General features: G+C 37.1%; 1 protein-coding gene across 8 annotated transcripts in view; it reads right to left on the bottom strand.

The window, feature by feature from the left end:
- Positions 1–1,122: 1,122 nt before the first annotated feature.
- DNAH3 (dynein axonemal heavy chain 3) overlaps positions 1,123–20,446 on the bottom strand; it is a 65,391-nt gene continuing 46,067 nt past the window's right edge. For 5 of the 8 annotated variants that reach the window (XM_048060274.2, XM_013176972.3, XM_013176970.3 and 2 more), the window contains 18 exons: positions 19,988–20,111; positions 19,740–19,896; positions 18,684–18,827; positions 17,368–18,034; positions 17,077–17,242; positions 16,509–16,725; positions 15,396–15,578; positions 14,318–14,516; positions 11,309–13,450; positions 9,826–10,051; positions 9,240–9,484; positions 8,264–8,380; positions 7,081–7,235; positions 6,149–6,316; positions 4,562–4,704; positions 3,780–3,984; positions 1,976–2,113; positions 1,123–1,792 (listed from right to left, as the gene is read on the bottom strand). In XM_048060274.2, the coding sequence (XP_047916231.2) occupies positions 1,439–1,792; positions 1,976–2,113; positions 3,780–3,984; positions 4,562–4,704; positions 6,149–6,316; positions 7,081–7,235; positions 8,264–8,380; positions 9,240–9,484; positions 9,826–10,051; positions 11,309–13,450; positions 14,318–14,516; positions 15,396–15,578; positions 16,509–16,725; positions 17,077–17,242; positions 17,368–18,034; positions 18,684–18,827; positions 19,740–19,896; positions 19,988–20,111 (5,750 nt within the window). In that variant the 3' untranslated portion in view covers positions 1,123–1,438. Of the gene's footprint in view, positions 1,793–1,975; positions 2,114–3,779; positions 3,985–4,561; positions 4,705–6,148; positions 6,317–7,080; positions 7,236–8,263; positions 8,381–9,239; positions 9,485–9,825; positions 10,052–11,308; positions 13,451–14,317; positions 14,517–15,395; positions 15,579–16,508; positions 16,726–17,076; positions 17,243–17,367; positions 18,035–18,683; positions 18,828–19,739; positions 19,897–19,987; positions 20,112–20,446 lie in introns of those variants that run through there. The other 3 variants (XR_010825178.1, XM_066977903.1, XM_066977904.1) reach the window with 3 other exon arrangements.

The following is a 20,446-nucleotide window of genomic DNA, read 5'->3' as shown; positions in this document are numbered from 1 at the left end:
ATGCACTGAATGCCTGCATACTGTACTACTAATGAGGCATCAAATAGGGTACGTAAAGATACTGGTACTAATTACCTATGGATATCATTATGTAGATCACTGCACAACATACCTGTAATACTACTTACTACTTCTTGCTTACCTGTATGTTGCCATTCTTAAAAGTTGCTATTTAATGAATAGCTACATAAAACAAACCAGTGGTTAAGAAAACAATAACGAACACTTCTCTCCTGTAACAGCTAAGCATGACAGAACAGATAAGTTCCTAGTAGCATCACTGTAGCAGGATACTGGGAATTGCTGAATTAAAGCTACATCTCTGACTTTGTGAGGCTTCAAGCAAGTCATTAAAATGCTGCAATTTGGGCAATGAAAAAAAAAAAAAACAAGACCTGAAATTAGTGGATGTTTATGCATTTGTTTTGTTTTGTTTTTAAATGCTTGCCTTGATCTTTGTGTTTCCCTTGTACTGTGTGTATAAAAAGTCTAATGATCCATCTTTAGTACCATCTTGGCATGCTGTGGGGATTAGTTAATGACTGCATAGCGCTTTGAAGATGTTCAGGCTATTTTATTTTTAATTAATGTTTGCAAGCTACCTTGAGCTTCTCTGATGAAAGGCTTAAGTACAAAATATCAGGTGGTTTATTAGTCTCACATGCAAGAGGGCCAGACAAAGAAGTGAACTGAGACTATGGGAGAAAGGAAACATAGCTGCATTTATCAGGCACCTGGGATATGTATGTAAGTAATACTGAAATTAAAAAGTTAAAAAATTATGAGACAAGTATACTGCTCTGAGAAATGGCAGGTTCCTAATGCATGTGGTACATAGAATTCTTCCGTGGAAATTCTGAGGCACGTGTTCAAGGAGTGCCAGATATTATAGTTTTATAATACAGCTCTGGCAGTTAATTCTAGTGGAGGATTAGTTTTACATGTTGAGAGCAGTCTATGCTTGTGCCCTCCCTCTTTGCTCTATATATTCCTGGGACACAGAAGTTGTAGGCAAATCCAGAGAGTCCCATTTGCAAGAGCTCTGGATTAGATTCCCATTAAAATTAGCAGCAAAACTCTTTAGGCCCAATTTCATTGGGGGAAAAAAGGCGCTGTGACAACAGCAAGCTGATAATATTAGAATTTCACAAGATTTGCAATAATGTGGATGGCACACAGCTTGATGGGAGTTCTGTTTATTCTGATGTATTGCAAGACAAAGCACAGGCCTTTGAAATAAGTATCTGTTTCCAGTGTTCTATTTTCACTCACTTCTGGCTAGTGGCTGAGAATGGCTAAAAAAAAAAACAAAGGAAATTGGGAGCTGCTTTAAAGACAGCAGAAGGTAGTGATGTTTAAAAAAAAAAAAAAAGGCAGCCATTAGGGAGTGAAGTGTATCTTTTAATTACAAAATATGAGTGTTTTGACTTGCATACTCTCAGTCATCTAACTGGCATAGTGCTGCCACACCTCGATTTATCCAGTGTTTCTGGGGCTTGTCTGAAGGGAGTTCAATTGAGAGAACATAGTTGGTTGAGTGGCCAGTAGTGGATAAGACACCTCTTCTTGCACTTGTCTTGTATACAGGGCATGAATAGATATTCATATGACGAAATCTGGAACTTTCTCCAGGTTTCAGCCAAATTATGGGTAAGGAATCATAAAGGATTTTTGGAAGTGATTCTCCAATCACCAAGGAGTCTCTATCCCATCGTGCACCTTCCAAAAAAAGGCCTTTTACATAAGCTCCATCTTCCGGCATTTTTTCCATTGTGTGCTCCTCTTTCATCACCTGGAATGATGAAACCATTTGCTTTATTTTATTTTTATCTGGAGTATATTAAATCCTGTAAGTGATAATCCGAAATTACTCATTTAAATACAATTTCTTATCATTTGAAAACTCTATTCCCTGCTGCTTCAGAACGTGTTTCAAGCTGTTCAAGAAAAACAGAATTCCTCTGCATTTTCTTACCTCAAATTCAAATCCAATATGGTCAATTGGTATGGTGTATTTTCTGGCATAGTTTTGTAAAACACCAGTCAAAAAAGACTGTGTGAAGTAGAATCCTGATAGCCAAAAGACTGTGGGTGGCCCATTGATGACCCAGTCCTGAATATGGAAAGAAAAAAAAACAGAATTAAATATACATTTTGTGGCTTCACTGTGCAAATTCACCAGAAAGCGTTGTCTTTTTCTGAGATAGAGTTGAACAGCACAATAAGATCTGGGCTTTGATTGGACCCTCTGGATACTACCATTAGGTATATATTTATATATTATAAATTTATATTATATATATATTTATATATTAGGTATATATATATTATAAATTATATATATGTGTGTGTACATATACATATACACATGTATATATATATACACACAAATGCATATTTTATATATATATATATATATATATTAAATGTTGCCCCTAAATATATATACAAATTACCTAAGTCAGTTATTTTAGATGGTAACAAAAATAATTACTCATTCAACAACTGGAACTCAGCACTACTGAACGAAATTTCAGAAAGTAGCATAACCATATTATGGTTATAAATAATATAAGTCTTCACTAGGAGGGTTGTCGCACACTGGAACAGGCTTCCCAGGGAAGTAGTCACTGCACCAAGCCTGCTGGAGTTTAAGAAGCGTTTGGACTGTGCACTTAGTCACATGGTCTAAATTTTTTGGTAGACCTGTGTGGTGCCAGGAGTTGGACTCAATGATCCTTATGGGTCCCTTCCAACTCAGGATATTCTATAAGTCTAGATGCTAATCAGCAATAAGCAAACAAGCAAATAAGGAATACTTTTATCAATATACCTTCTCTTACAGTCTTGTAAACCCAGATTTCCTAACATGAAAAAAGGTTGGATTTTCTCACATAGCATCTTTAACCATCACTATGAAGGCAATCTATCACTACAGCCAACAAATAAGAATCTTGTAGTGGATATCATTCCTGTACAAAGATGCCAGACAAGGAGATCTTGGACTAGTATCTTTGCTGGAAATCACAAAGGCAGTAAGGCAAGGACACAATGTCCCCACACCAGTCTAAGCAATTAGGAGCCATGTTAAGTTAAAAAAAAAAAAACAAAACTGATATAGTACTGTAATTCAGCAAACATGAAACTGCTGCTCATATAAGACTTCCAGATGCTTCTTTTTAGGTTTCTCCTCATGTGATTTGCATGGGATTCCATTACATCTCAGTATCTCAGCAATTTAAGGTACATCTGAAACTTTAAGCAATTTAATGAGTACGCTAAGAATGTGAGGGAAATAATGGAAGGCTGAGTAAAGAATCAATTAGCTTGTTCAAAAGGTATGTGGAAGTCGTGTCACTGTTTACTTAACTTCAAAGAAATTTACAGTCACATACATAAAATCTAATAGTGCCTCTTATACACCATAGGTTTGTTTCTAAAGCATTTTTACTCCTAGCTCAGTGTTCTTTGAGCAGAGAAGTCATTATGACATCAATGCAAAATAAAATGCATCTTGTAGAAGTAAAAAAATTGAAACTACTAAATGCTGCGCTGGACTAGCACCAAAGAATATATTCCTGGACTCGCCCTGCAGAACAGTGGCCCAGCATATTCCAGTGCTATTAATGCAGTGTGTATTTGGTCATGCGTGTGTACAAATAGTTCACAATCTGGAGCTACTGGGGGTACTGTTGAGTGAGGACAGTACCAATACAAATTTTATCCATTCAGCTTTCAACTACCCAGTCTTTAGACCTGTCAGTCTCAGTTTAGCATACCTGGAAGAAGTTCAAACGACAGAGCAAATCAGACACATAGCTGCCCAGCAGCTTCAGTGATGGATAGGATTTGACAGCCCACATTGATGGCACTTTTCCCATTAGCATGCTGTTGAAAACATCTTCAAGTTCAGATGACATCAACACTTGCCCTTTGATGGCTTTGCCTAAATTAACAAGGCTGCTCCGAACAACTTCAGTAAGCCTTCAGATAAAAAAGAAATTGCCACCTCATTATTAACATATACTTTTATCTGGCTATAGACCTCCAACTCTAACTTGAAGGAAGGGCTGATCAAAGCTTGGGAATGTCCTGTCAGAAAATCTTTATCCCACATGTAGTAATCAAAACTCTTATTTAACTTGGAAAAAGCAAACAAACACACACACATACAGAAAAGAAAGATAGGGAAAATTCCTGTTCTAGACAAGAGAAATCAAATGACAAGAGTTTTAAGATTCTGACGGTAGATAATGTAGTGTGTTATGAATATAAGGGAATGGATATCAATTTAAAAGAATAATGTAGGCTGCCCCATCTCAACAAAACAAATTCAAATCTGATTTAAGTTCACACTCAAGAAAGTAGGTTCTGTTTCTATATTCAGGTACTCAGCTCAGCTTTCAGGTTTTTCTAATAAGGTTCATCCAAAGCATAATCTATCATCTTAAGAAACATGTATTGTGAAAGGCTTTTAACTGTTTAAAGCTTGTCAGCAGCTAGCACTGACAAACAAGCATTTTTCAGTCTTAGTAATGCTACACAAAACATTGAACCATACCTGTTAAATCGGATCAGTTCTTGCCTAAGAACTGTATTCATGGACTCTTCATAAAGTACTGGGTATATCTTCATAACCTCTTTAACATCAAAGTCATTTGGTAATTTGGTTAGGATGTCCTGTGCCAAATCTTCAACAGTTTTCTGAAATCACAAACTTGCCGTGAATTAGGACTTTTCATTTTTCCTATTTCTATTCAAGAAATTCCTCAAAACAGCGTGGACTTTATGTTTTTGCTGTATAACCACATAGGTATTTTAGTCCATTTTCCTAATGCTTACATGATCATACTCTCTTTGTTCATCATCCTGTTTGTCTCTGCATGTGCCTGCTTGCTCCTTTTCTCTTCTCAATAATTTTACATTTGTTAACAATTGGAGTTTAATTTGCAAAAAGGTTTTAGGCAAATTCTGAGGAAACAGGCGGCAGGACAGATGAGCATAATCCTACTATTGCCACAATGAAGGAAAAGACAAAGTATGCAGCATGGGAATAATGAAAATGTGAACATCCCAGCCATGAGAGAAGCTTAATTTTCAGCATTATCAGACATCAGAGAATACAATCACTATACACCCTCACAAGAAATGAGGCTCCATCAATTCAATTTTTCTAGAATCCATGTGTGTATAACATACAGGATATCAATTCTGAGGGGGGCATGAAAGGCCATTTACCTATCTCAAAGGGGCATGGATAGGGCCCAAGTAACCTCAGCCACTAGGACAAGATGAAGAAAAAGAAGTTCCCAGCACCTTCACAAACAGGTCCCGTGGAGGTGTAGACAACAGCGAGGTCTGGGTTCACACAGTTCCGTTATGCCAGATTGGCCTGTCTTTGTGCCACACAAGTCATACACAGAGATTTAAGTCTGGGACTGTATAAACTGAAGCAGCCAAGTGAAAGCAGAAAATCATACCTCAAAAACTGAGCATTCGATGAGCAGTAAAATAGAGTGGAAGTGCCATTATAGCACAAACTTCACCAGGAAGAAGACTTTCACCTCTAGCTATTGCTATATTGCTTGCCTGACAGTTGACTAGCTTGATATTATTTCCTAGCACTCTGGAGTCTATCCCCTAATGATGATAGGGACAGTCATGCAACCAATAATGGTTGATGTCAGGCCAGTACATGAACCTCTAACATTCAAATTTGCAGACCGAAATTGAATGTCATACTGTAGAAGTGCCTAGAGAGGGATTTGATTTGAGGTTCTCTAGGAGCTGTGCTTGTTAACTGTGCTCTAACTACAATTCATGACTGAAGTGAAGCACTTCAAGTGCTGTTATAAAACATGGACAGAAACTTTCTTATTCAAATTACATGTTCTATTTAACTAGGTGGGGTTGTGTGGTATTTTAATACCTAGATATACCTATTTGAATACAAAGTCTTTACTGTATCTTCCATCTTTAAAGGTTCTTCTAGTTCAAATCCATTTACTTCTCTACGCATCTACTCCCTCTTCTCTACATATCTACACAACATTCATGTGATGAGAGGTGTTGGATTATTCTGAGAACCAGGGCATGAGGGGAAAGGGCACTTTTCCAGGCTGCAGGTTGATCTTTCTTCGCCAGTTACCTGAGGGGACTTGCCACCTCCCCCTGCTTCTCTAGGCAAGGTCAGGAGCACTCCGCTGAAAAGCTGATTAGTCTCCTGGTTATCCTTGGTGATGTCTGCATTTTCATGAAGCCCAAACACTTCAGGGTGTGTTGTAATTGGTAAGTTTCTTAGGTATTCAATGTAAGACTGTAAAAGAAACAATTAAATAACAGAAATCATGCAATAATATATTCATAAATGATCAGTAATTCCAACTTTATTAGGACATTCCCATTTAGAACCACACATGTAAATTCCCAGTTAAATCATCCAGGAATTGACATCCAGGCTGCACAGATAAATATAAAAATATATATATATAAAAGTTTTGAATGGCTCAAAGACTCACTGAGAAATTGGCCTTACTACCCTCGTATAAGTAGCAAGAGAAAGCATGGAAAAGAAATGTACATAAAAGAACATGCAAGGAAAGTTTAACGCTTACAACTGCAGACTAAATAAGTGTGCTCAAATCACACCTATTTGTGATATCTGTGTAGCTGGTAGAAGGGAAAAAGGGGACAAAATACCTGCCATTCTACCTTCTCACCCTGATCATTGCTATTAAGGCAAAAGTGGTTGCAAGAGAGTACCGAACTACCCTGTAAATTCCTTAAGCCTGACTCCTGTTGGTTTTCCAGAACTGTACTGGAAACCTGCACAGAGGTTGCTCTCTGCATCAACATGCATCAGAATATTGGAAGATACTGTACATTGTTACATCTCTGTTGGTGTGTGTTAGATACCAGATTCATATTTCATACTTAACTTGTACAGTGTGGCATGGCCTTGTGATCTCGTGTTTTGTTGTTGTTGTTGTTCCTATTTGTTGTGTTTAGCATATAAAAGTGCAGTGTAGATAAACTTTTTCACAACAATTCAGGGAGAATTTATATCTGCTATCTCCTCACCTCATATGGACCATGTGGTGGTATGTAGTAGTCATCTCCAGGTGCAAGCATATACTTGTCCTGCTCTATATCCTTGCTATAGAATACAGAAAGAAGGGACAGGAGAAGCCGCCTGTCTTTATCATCTGTTACTCTTCCCCCGTAGTTACATTCCCCTGCGAAAGGACAGAGAAAAGCAGGATGAAAAGATTAAAGTTAATGAACAAATAAAAATTGTTTTACACTAATGTATTGCTCCAGTAAGCTGAAATCCTGGAGCTCCAGATCTTCAAAAAAGTTTGGGCACTTCCAATGATTCAATGGAAATTAGGCACTGTAACACCTTTGGGACTGTGAGCTCAATCTGTGCGTCCTGATGGTGAAAGATAAGGAACACTCTGAGATGGTCTGAGAAACTGCTACTCATGCCACAATGAATAATGGCATGTTTCAAATTACAGCTGTTTTGCTTGCAATTCTCATTGGTAAGAATTTTTAGAACTGTCAATCTGAACAGTGAGAGATAGCTGATCCTTGTCTTGTTCCTTTCACACAAACTCAAAGCTGATTACGTATGCATACAGTAGAAAACAAGGGATCACAAATATACAGAAGGGGTTGGAGACAAGAAATGGGGAAGTAGTGAGTGAAGGTTTTCACAGATATAAAGTACAGGGAATAGCTAAAAGCTCACCGTTATTACTCTAATCCTGCGTCCCTACACTGTTTCTTCATAAAGCTAATTATAATAATAGCAAAAATCAGGAATCATAGAGTTGACAAGGGAGATGTCAACAAGCAGCTGTCTTTCTGGAGAAAGAGAACTGCCACAGCAACTAAGTTGTTTACACAGGTCAACAGCTACTGCTTTAAACTGATGAGGATAATCACATCCTATAGCAAATCACCAATGCTTACTGTGTCAGGATCAGCTAAGGCGAAGCAGAGGCCACTGATGTTTTTTTTAACATATATGAAACAAAGACAAGGAGGTTTGCTGGACCATTAGTAAGTCTTCTAGCTATATATAAGCCAAGACAGCAATCAAATCTGAGGGTTTGGGATCCAACTTGTCATTATGTGGAAGACAAAGAAAGTAAACTTGAATGGAATCTACTACATTTGTCAAGCACTCAGTTTATCGCTGGACCAACTGAAAGTGCCTAGCAAACTCAATATATGTTAGAGGGTGCAACACCTATACCTGTTAGATACGTCAGAGCTTCAAAAGGGATCTCTTCATATTCATTCAGAAACATCTGGATCTGTCGCATACTGATTCTAAGGTCAGATTCATTGAACTCGTACGGAATATTCCAACCTGTTCAATTCAGGAAAGATATACAGAGTAAATGGTGCACTGTGCTGATAACCATGCTCAGGAAATGATGGTATTGGTATTACACTAATACTACAGAGCTGAAGATCACAGCTGCCAGATAACACCAAGATGAAGCCCTGGCATTTACCAGGCTGTTTATTGTACAACTGAGAAATATGACTCCACAACAGTATTGTATCCTAAGGCATTATAACCATCATTCTATGCAATTAAAACATCAGCATAGATATTTGGCATCGCTCACTCCTGAAACACTGTGTTTTACCTGAAGTAGAGCACAGACCTACTCGGTACTTTCAGCTAATCTTTTGCTATCTGGAGATAAACTTACTGATATATAACTTATCTTTTCGGTTGTGTTATTAACAACACATAGCAGCCACAAAACTTTGATTTTACACCAAGTAAACATACGCACTAGCTTTGCTAAAAAAAGTACACACAAAGGCACTACTGAAGATATGTCTTTAAAGATGAAAATTTAAAATAGAACTGGATTTGATAAATTACTGCAGTTAGTGATCATCACAGTATTAAATTAATAATAATTTAGTAAGCTATAATTTAATGCAAATACTGTATGATATATTTCCTTGGAAAACTGATGCTTTCTAATCCTCCCCCCCAAGGGTATCACTTTTAGTAGCTCCAAGAGTAGCTTTGCCTGAACAAGAATCCCTGTAAATAACAGCTTTTGAACTTCATTATGTTCTTCACAATACAGATTGCGCTCCTGCAATGCTGCTAACAACAACATTGCTTTTTACAGAGGGTTTCCGATAATACATTTCAAAACTACTAATCTTTTTGAAACTATGCAAAATAATCTAAACCTTACCCAATGGGCCAAAGTTTCTCCTTTCCTGTACAATAGCATGAAAAAAACACAGACCAAACAACATTTTTTGCCATATTTCTGGCTTTTGGCAACTGCTAAAGAATGCAGGGTCAGAGATGGGGTCATTAAGGTATGATCGAAGAAGATTCGCTCTAACCCCTTTCGGCGGTTCATTTGTCATTTTGATGCCATTCTGGAGGATACTAACAGGAAACTTTTCTGATGGATAACTGGTTAACCACAATCTGCAAAGAATTTTAAAAAAGCATATTATCAAAAAATCATTGATATTGACAAGTCCTCAGTATTGATTTGCAGAAGACTAAGTTTGTTGTGGTTTTTTTTGTTTGTTTTACTTCTTTAACTATGATGATAACATCTAAATTTGTTCTAAAATGCAAGCATAAAGGAGATTATATTAAACAGGTAGAAAGATGACTTTCTGATTAGGTATCTTTATTTTATTATTATACATTAATATGAATCTTATAAGTAGTTATTCATAAAAATTAAATTTCATTTGTTTTTACTAGTGTGTTCAGCAAACAAGAAATACATAAAAAGAGCAAAATATTAAAACTCCTACCTGAATTTGTCATTGGTATTCTCTGGCACTATAACTTCCTCACAGATTTTTTCCAAAGCAGGCATCCAGCTGGTTGCAAGATGGCAGTTCTGTAACACTACCCAGGTTCCATCAGTAATAGCCTGAGAAATCATTTTTGCTGCTATTGGGCCCTGTCCCTGTCCAAGTGAAATAGTCTGAATGCTTGTACCTCCCATGCCAACATCATCAGCAAATTTTAGCAAACCTATGATGGCAAGTTTCACAAGCGCAAAGAAAGACAAAATCTGTTAGAAAGTAGATCCATATTACATTCATCATTTTCAAAATGGAAAAAGTAATTGAAGGTGTAAAAGTCAATAGATATTTTACTTAAATGAAAACAAAACAAAACAAACAACAACACCTCAACAACCTACAAGTAGTATCGAACTCTGTATCAGTCCTGTGTTTTTGAGGCACATGCGAAAATTTAGATGTGCAAAGTAATAATAAAACACAACAAAATAATAATAAAAAATAGCCCTGTTAAATGCCTGCCCTTTTCTTCAGCCCTGAGTGCTCAGTTCCAGCCTGTGCTACTCCTGTCTACTCTCTCTGTTTCTTTTATAGGATTGAGCTTGAACCAAATCATTAGATCTTCAATACTTACAGGGGGCTTATAGAAAAGATGGAGAGCAACTATTTGCTTGGGCAGACAATGACAGGACAAGGAAGAATGGTTTTAAACTAAAAGAGGCGAGATTTAGATTAGAGGTTAGGAAGAAATTCTTCACTCAGAGGGCAGTAAGGCACTGGCACAGGCTGCCCAGAGAAGCTGTGGATGCCCCATCCGTGGAGGTGTTCAAGGACAGGTTGGATGAGGCCCTGGGCAACCTGATCTAGTGGGTGGCAGCAGGGTGGAAATGCACGGGCTTCAAGGTCCCTTCCAACTCAAGCTGTTCTATAATTATATTATCTGGCTTGAAAGTAATCCTACTGCTTTACTATCAAAGCCAGTACCTCCTGGAAATACTTCCTTACAGCACAGATCCACATTACAATTGTTTTGGCAGAAAACCAGGTTTAAAAATAATCTGGGTGGTTATTTTTTAAAGGACATTTAACAGATGTGCTTTTCATTGTGGCCATATGCACCATTTAATTAGTAACAGGGGAGGAATCTTTCTGGGGAAGGGGTTGTTACAAAGACTGGAGCAACTCCCAGACACTCACTGGAGGAACTGTAATATAAGCATAAATTATAAACTGGTCTGGATGTTAAAAATATCCGGACCTCTGAATTGCTGCTCACAGATCCATATATTTCATCACCACTTCATGCATTCCACCCTCTAGCAATTTTTGTGTCATTTGCAGATGCAAATGCTTGCTATTCCATCATTGCTGTGTTGTGCTTTAAAGACGCTTTTAAGACACTTTAAAGATCAGGTGAAGGGACTGTCATTTAATGAGAGAATGTCATTTAATGAGAGAAAAAAAGGATTTTAAGTGTCAATCTCACCTGCCATAGGATCAGCACCTGGTGATAACACAAAAATCAAAGGGGCACAACAATTGGAATCATTGTAACTTCTTCCAAGATCAAAAGTAGGTGGTTCAATAAATGTTCTTCCCATATTTTCTACAATGAACTCCTGCACTGCTGGAACAATTTTGTCAGGTCTCAAACATCTGAGAATAACTATTCGATCTAACCCCATTAACATACTCCATGCATCTGGGAATTTTTCTTCATGGGGTCTTACAGAGTCATATATTAGTTTCCACTTCAAAAAATTTTCCCTTACATGTTCCATTAGTCCCTTAAGGTTTGTCAGAGAAGATGCACGTACGAGCTCAGCCCACGATTTGTCAGATAGCCAATCTGGAGCTGGATTGGGATGAGGATTATCAAGAGCAACACCTCCTGTCAGTAGGAAACGCCAAACTTCATCATCTATTTGGTCTTTTCCCTTCATAATGCCTACTGTCAGAAGGAGGGAGAATAACAGTTTATCCTTCTCAAACAGTGAACGACAGACATTATTATAGATGCTTACTGTGAAATGCTCAATTATATTTTTAATTCTCTCTTCTAGGTCTTCACTCTTTCGGCTTTTAGCAATGGATTGAACATACAAGTTAATGAACCAAATCAATGAATACTGGTACATAGGTTCAACGTTTGCCAGATCAGAGATGCAGAAGAAGACAACAGCTGAATGAACAGCAACTGGCTTATACCCTACTCGAGTAGAATCTATTTGCATTTCAGTTGCAGAAGCAATTTTTTGCTTTTCAGAAATTTCTTCAGATAACTCTTTGGATGAAGACAAAATATTAATTGCTGTTTCATCTTCTAAAATATTTCCTTCTGACTTGGAAAGGACCTCCAGGATTTTATCTTCTATTTCCTTTAATTGTTTCTTGTTGGCTGCACTTTCTACAATCAGTTCATTTTTCTTTTCTTCTAGTTCAGGCTTTTCCTTTGCAGCTACAATTCCAAGAAGTTGGTCCTGAAGACCCAAAGGTGTAATCATGAAGTTGAGTATACAAACTTTCACAGCCAATTCAGGAAGATAATGAGGATTTCTTAAGCGGGTTGTTATGTAAAACCTGAAATCTTTTGAATATTCAATTATATTTTCCCCTAATTTCATGTATTCTACTCCTTGTTGTTTGAATGTTAGCTTTAATAAAATGGGTTCTATGAAGGCATCTAATTCTTCACCAATATTTTCCAGCAAGACTGGTGTTCCAAGCTGAATAGCATTTTCTAATGTCCTAACATAATGTGTGTCAGATAATTTGATAACTGACAGCCTATTAGTTTTCTCCATATTTTTTACCCACTTGTTAGCTTGCCTTTGAGGATCTATCATTAAAGCCCATCTTCTTGAGTTGGAAACAATTATGCCATTATCAATGGAAAAAGAATCAACTGGCAATCCAGCAATCTGCCATGCACGGATTTTGACTGGATCCCCCAATGTATTACTTAAGGTAAAATCACTGGAGCACGGTATGTTCTTTTTATTGCACAGAACCTGCCATTGCTTTTGACATTGTAGACGGTAATCTACAGTAAAGGCTCCCAAATAAGCCACCGTTCCTGATGATAGCAACACATCTCCTGTAAGGTCTATGTACCGGATTCTTAATAATCGTGCAGCTTCTGTCCACCTGTCTTTCTCTCCACCAAGACCGCTAATTAGTTGTTCAGCTCTCACAAGCTTTTTTGAGCAGAGTTCAATATTATTTTCTAATTCTCTCTTCCGGTCATTCATGTTTTCAAAGTCATCATTCAAAGCTTGGAGGCGATCAACTACCTCCTTAAGTTCTGCTTGCTTCGTTTTTAGCTTCTGCATTTGAACATCCAGTAACTGTTCTGCAGTTCTCAAACGTTCACGTTTTGGAGCAACCACTTTTGCAACACGGTCATATACCTCCATGGCTCGCACCCACTTGCATAGTCCTTCACAAGCTGACGATACATTTTTTATGACAGCTGGCTGAAAATCTGGATGATTGATAAACCTCTCTCTAATTCTCTTCATTATAGCAGGAGGAATATTATCCTTGTCATATGCCTTCAAGCTCTCAAGGAATTTCAGATCTCCAAGAATTTTTCTAGAGGGCCCCCAGTAGTCTTCTATCATTTTACCTATATTACACATAATATTAAAATCAGGCTCAAGTCATGCATGTTCAAAGTGAAAAAAATACATGAAACATAACATGAAGAATTAACATCATGATTTTGCAACAGAATTTTACTATGCTACTAGTGTTAACTAGTTTTGGAAAATTCTCCCCTAAAGAAATTCAGACAGGAACTAACCTATGTCATATTTATTAATTACATAATAATTCTACATCAACAAAGGAAACAAATTATTATACAATCTCTCTTATCACATATGCAAAAGTGTTATTTCCTAATCTAAGCGAGACAGTTTTGGAGGAAAGACAAATTTACAGAATTCTTATTTTCTGTTATTAAGGGTTGAATTGTGGGGGCATAAGGTAAAGAGAAGTGAAAGAAAAGAGTCTCTTTCTTTTCCTACCTCATAAATCCTGTACAATCTCACAATAATAACATAATCCACAACAAAAGGGTTTGTTAGAGTAACTACCTATGGCAGGGGGACAGCTAGAATTCTGTCTCCCAGTATATTTGATAGCATTTAGTAGCAGGACTTAGAGTGGAAAACACAGATGAATGGTGCACCTCCAGCTCCCGGAGCTCCTCAAGGCAATGTCAACCTCAAAACTGGATAAAAGCAAGTTGAAGATGTGACTTTGCACCCAGTGAGACCATATCTACAAGGCTTATGCAATAGTCAAGCAAGTACAGTATTTGACAACAGTAAAAGAAGTTCTTAGCTATTCAGTGTAGCTTTATGTCATTGCTAACAGAAATGCACTTTTTGTGCACATGGCTGCACTGACACTAAAAGCACTTCACTAGTCCAACACTGCAGTACCTCAACCATTCCTAGGGCAAGGATAAGAAATATCACGTAATTACCACTGCCACTTGGGTCAGGCTTTCTCTCTGGTTTAGTTCCCTTCATGACACAGATACTCTCCATGACGAGCTTAACAGGACCAGGTGGATTCTGCATGGATTTCACAAGAGAAATGTCTGAAGGATTCAGGGTATCAAGAGCTGCAAGTGCTGCCTCCAAAGCTGGCATGGCCTCAGCAAGGTCTCCTTCACATTCATCCTGTTAAGACATTGAGGAGATGCCTGTAACCCTTCACACAATACCATGTCTGCAATCTGATTATCCCTCTCCAATATGGTCTCAGAGAATGTTATCTGCCTGCAAGTACCTAATAAAAAGGAATCTTCACAAGATTGTGTTTCTTAAAGAGACAACTACTTTCATAATTTGTCTGAGCAGTTTAAAGAGGGAAGGTTTGTAGAGAAATTAATAACTTTCATAAGCTCAACTCATAGCTGAGAAAGCCAGACAAACTTTCAAGCTCATAGTCTCTCTGGTCTGACAAAAAGAATTAAAATACAGGTTAGATACAATGGTTCTTAGTTAAATCTTAGAATGCTGATCAGGTAGAAGATACATACCATGTAGCTTAAATTCTTTATCATGTACCCAGATCTCAGTAATTATCTATCTATCACTGGCATTTCCAACCGGTTACAAAATATATTGAGGAATCCCGCATCTTCCCACAGGAAATTCTGTGCTACAGACATCTGGCTATGGCAATATCTCTTCGGTTATACCTAAGAGGGCTCTGTGCAGTGCTATGCCAGCTTAGCTCAGCTAACTCTAAACAAACCATATCTGGGCCTGGAAACAATCTAAACTCATTACTCAATCTGTTGAGAAGCAGAATATGTTAGTACAGAAATGAAAGCTATTTGGCTTTTGGGGTATGAACTAGTAAGGGAAGCTATGCAGTACTGTGAGATACAATCATACACTAAGCAGCCAAAATTTACCTTGTATATATTAGGATCATCTCATTCATCATCTCTTGCAACTTTGTTACTTTAAGAGTTTGGATCATCCCATTAACACATCATGACAACTCAAATTTACTTGAAAAGATGCTAGAACCCACCACTTACACACTACCTTAATAGCTTTAGCAACAGCTGCTGCTTCATTAGCCTCTTTTTCATCTGCTGACACAAGCTCCTTCTTTGCATCTACTTCAATTGTTTCCTTTTCGATCTGGATCATCATTTTTTCTGTTTCTGCAGAAGTCTGAATCAGTTCAGGCTGAAGGGCAGTCAATTCTTTCTGCATCTCTGAAACCTGATGAACATAACAGGAAATCAAGAAGAAATCTTTATAAACATCTGCATGCATTTCACGTCTTTCTGTCTTAGGAAGAAAGATCAGAAGACACTATGTTAAATACAATCTAAAAAGGGACATTAGATCTTAAATAATTATTAAAATACTCCTCTGGCCTGTTTCTACTAGGGCTATTTTATTTAACTGAATAGAATTTTTAAAGAGGGTTTTTAAATCATCCATGTAATATGCTTCCTTTCTTACGAACCACTTAAGTTCACCACTGATCAATCATATTTTTTTTCTTTACAGGCAGTTTCAGTTTATAGAACCCCAAATAATCCTTTATTACACAGGTGGAATATAAAATCCAAAAGAAACTGGGATTGAAACAGAATTAGTGACAGCAGCAGCTACAAACTGAATGTTCTTCTTTATCAGGCAAGTGCCTGGAAGCCCCCTTACTTTACATCTTGGAAAGATCAGTCCCTGGATCAGATGGGTTGAAGAGGGTACTGTTTACATTGAACCTGATCAATTTTCTACTGGGATTCTACTCAGGAATCAATATTGTTAATGTCTTACAATATTCTTCATCTTCTTCCCTATTTTATAAAGTGTAATAACTACTAGGATGCCAAGGCATGAATTCTAGATATAAAGTTTTGAGAAAATAATGAAATCTGTAAGGTTTTTCCCTTTGACATTCAACGAGTACCATCAGCTTCATGTAGCTTTGTATTAAGTGATATAATCTGAAGTTTAAATGACTAAGCAGTAGTCTAACTTCATGATGGCTTTCTGTAGAAAATTATCAACAGCATCATGAATATAGTGAAGAGGGAATTTAATTAACTTTTTTTTTTTTTTAAGTTTTAATCATCTTATACAGATCTCACACTAAAATATGCATATGCCATATATTTAGTGTTTTCATCTGAAACTTACTTGTGAAGATGCAAAGTCAAGTTTTTGAAGTCCCATAAGATAGCGATTTCTCATCATGTCAACTTCTTGCCTTTTGCTATTCAGCAGAGTCTTAAAGGTAAGAATCAATTCTAGGTATGAAGTTGGTGTTACATAGTTGTGTCTTCGCAGTGTACTGTAATAGTTGATGGAGAGCACTCTCACACTTTCTTGGAAATATTTGCACATGGATACAACCCTGGAGAAATTTTTTCTTGTTAATACATAAATATAATCTGTTTATATAATCTGTTTTTACATTAATTATGAGGAAATTACTCTAAGCCTATGAAATTATATCAGTGTTAGTGAAGGCAGAATTGTTAATCGCCATTATATGAAATATTTTAGACTCCTTTCAAAGAATGTTCTGACTTTCAGAAACGTCAGATACATATATCTAGGTATCTTTGTCTTGCACTGAAATCACAGAATTGGTTTAGCTTGGCCAATCTATAGGGACAATTTCCTGGTCATTTATGCTTAATAAGGGGGAGGTATGCTTCATATGTTTCTTGATAGATAAACTCATAGATAGATAAACTCATACTCTTTTCTAACGTCATCTTCAAGTTCAACATCCTCTAAAAACTTGTTAGCAACCATTTCCAAAGCATCTGTAGGCCAGGTTTGGAACCAATCAATGGTGCAACAGTTTATCAGTGAAGGGAACATCCGTAATCGATTCCGAAATGCATCACCAATAGGGCTCATTGCTAGATTAAAACAAAACAAACAAACAAAAAAAAAAAACAGAACCACACGATTGTTAACCAAGTTTGTCCACAGTTAGGAAGCAGAAAAAAAAAACATTCAAAGAAATAACACATTATATACAGACCTAAGACAATATGCAAATTTTTCTTCACCCTTTCAATAAAGAAATTGTACATAGCAAGAGGAGTAGCTTCGATTTTCCTGTTTTCTGTCCTTGCTGCACTTTGCATTTTCTCTACAATTTCAGCTTTCTCATCAGCTGCAAAGATATTAGGCACATCACCAGTATTTAAAAGCATGTTGATGTCTTCTACAAATGCTTCATCCTTTATTTGATTATCACAGAACAAAAAGGACATGTCCTTGTTACCAACACCAGCTTTCAGCATCACTTGTTTGATATCTTCTTTCCATTCGTTGATTCCATAGGACTTTGTAATTTCAATTTGAAAGAGTTCAAAGCTACTCATGTAGGTGGCTAGCTTGGTAGCACTTTGTCGGCCACTTCCACCAATCCCCACCAACAACAGATGTCCGTTATCCTGTTTCAATACCCTGCATATCCTTGAGATATGCTCAATAGCAAACTTGAACATGACTAAGGACATTGGTGCTCTGCTGATATTGTTGTATTCCTCCAGGTAGTATTCCATCACAGTTGTCAGTTGCTTCAAGTCTGTAATTTCATCATACACTTTTACATTACTGTCCGGCTTCAAATAGTCTCCAAAGAAGAGGCTGCGAATATTATCATCAGAGACCTTGCCAGTAGGTGAGAGATGACTCAATACCTAAAGAAAAGACAAGAATCAACAGATAATTCAGACTATTGTAGAATATTTTTCTTAAAGCCTTTATCATTCTTATCCACGTAATAATAATACTGTGGAAAGCACTGTTTTCCAGCTATTCTAGTTATTACCTTAGTTTGGAAGAAAAAAAAGAAAACAGGAAAGAAAAGGAGAGGCGGAAATGTGGGGGAAAGGTGAGGAAAGGGAAGGGAGGAACCACCTAAATGCGGTAATATGCTATAGGCTGACATGCAAGTTTCCACGGTGAATATCTCACAGGCGGATTTTGCTGTCACATACAGGACAAGTTCCCAAAAGCTTTCTCAGAAATGTACCCGCTACTCCCAGTGGCTCATTCAAATGTATGTTAAGCAAGAGCACAAATATACAGTGTAAGACAGTTATTCCAGATAGTCCCCTGTACCAATGCAGAATCCTTTTGAAGTTATTAATCATGCAGATATAATTTTATTAATTTGCACAAGAATATGTATAATACATAATACAAATATAAGACCATCCAAACTCTTATAAATGCAGTGATAGAAATCATACAAAATGTGTCCAATACTAATGCAATCTCAACGTTTAAATATTTCTGAAAATATATCAGTCTCGTTCTTAGGCCCAGCACATTACTGAAAAATACCTTATCAAGGCTCTGCTTGAAGCTATTTGATGTCGTCTCTTCTACCATATGAAAGAATACCTTCCTGTCCTCCTCATCAACGAAGCGATCATAGAAAACTCGGTATATCTCATGAATCCAAAGTCTGATCAGTTTATCCTCATCCTGAAAATATAAATACAAGAATACATATAAACATAGTTTGGGCAGGATTTGTCTGAAAACAGAAGGACAGAAATGTTCATCTGCAACCTGATATATCTTGTACTAATCTTGGTGGGAATCTTTCAATTTCAAGTTATTCGGTGCACGGCTCAGCATCTGCTAACTTAATTGGCATCTTCACCTAGTGACCATCTTACCCTTCCTGCCGGTACAATCTGGGACTGTTATGTCAATGCATTCTCCTTTCCTGTATCAAATCTCCCCACCTTTTCTACATAAAGTAAAGAATAAAACTTGCTAAGACAAGGGCTCTAACCCTACCCCACTCAAACTCTGTTGCCGGCCAAGATGCACTCTGAATAGACATTTAAATCTGTTCCTGTACCAAAACATTCCCTCAGTAGAAACAGAACTTTTAATATTCCTTTAAGATGAAGTTTTACTGAAAATGAAGGGAAAAAAAGTCAAAGGATGAAAATTCTACACATCTGCCAGTATTCAATTGTAGTATGTTACAACAGCTAAATTCTGAGCTAAATTGACTTGCTCACTGATGAGCTCACCATTTGTAAAACAGATACTGAGTCTCTTCCCACATTTGTTTCTTGAGTACGTGTACTTTTTTAGTACAAGTGACTTGATGTACAGGCCTTAAGAGTTGGACCTTGTACCTCTGGGCACAATTATAATACATGCAAAGAACATTAACAAATGTAACAGCTGTTTCCCCTCAGTCAGAGATGGACAGAAAATACAGAGCAAGGTATTCGAGTGCTATCCTGACTTACAACCTTGTAAATCAATTGAAATCGTAGTTCATGTATTCTGAGACATTTGCTTACTAATATTACACCAGTAATTTGATTTTCCCATTCCTCTTTCTTACAGCAACATAACTAAACTACAGCTTACTTGCACATGAGTGTGTGGACAGAGCAGCACTCCTTTAATAACCCGGGAAAAATCTCGTAGATTAAACACATAATGAGATTTTGAAGGAGTTGGGAGAAAATTTTCAAGTGCCATTTTATAAATCACCATTGTTGCTTGGACCATTACCTTACCCAGTCTGAAGAGGGAAAAGAGATACAATATAAGAATTGCAGAGAAACTGCAGGAGAAAAGATGAAAAAAGTATTACAGGAAATATATCACATCACCTTAGAAACACCGACTCAAAGCCTTTGCTAAAGTGCCAATCAGCAACTGCAGTAAAAATCCTGGTTAATATGTTGTCATCAAAAGAACAAATAGATACAATATTCAAGTGCCGTATGAAGCGTCCTGAAATACACAGAAAAAGATGAATAACAATCTAGCAACATCCAAGCACTTTTCCACCTTTCACCTAGCATTTGTCTAGGATTGACTTTCGCAAGAAATGGACTCAAAGAATGTTTGAATCTGGCTCCAGCTCTTCAATTGTTTGTGGTAAATTTCTACCCCAGCAGTGATGCAAAAGCAATATCAACTGGTTTATATTTAATGTCAGTATTTCTCTTAAAAGGACTGTTTTTAATATGAAAAACATGATTTTTCATTACAACAGGGACACTATTACCCAAATTTAAATTTCAGCTCACATTAGCCCTGACAATCATGTAAAACTTTACAAAAAG

Source organism: Anser cygnoides, chromosome 15 (genome assembly GCF_040182565.1).
Source record: "Anser cygnoides isolate HZ-2024a breed goose chromosome 15, Taihu_goose_T2T_genome, whole genome shotgun sequence".
Lineage (NCBI taxonomy): Eukaryota > Metazoa > Chordata > Aves > Anseriformes > Anatidae > Anser > Anser cygnoides.
Note: the sequence above shows the minus strand (reverse complement) of the source record. Positions and strands in the feature narration are given on the sequence as shown.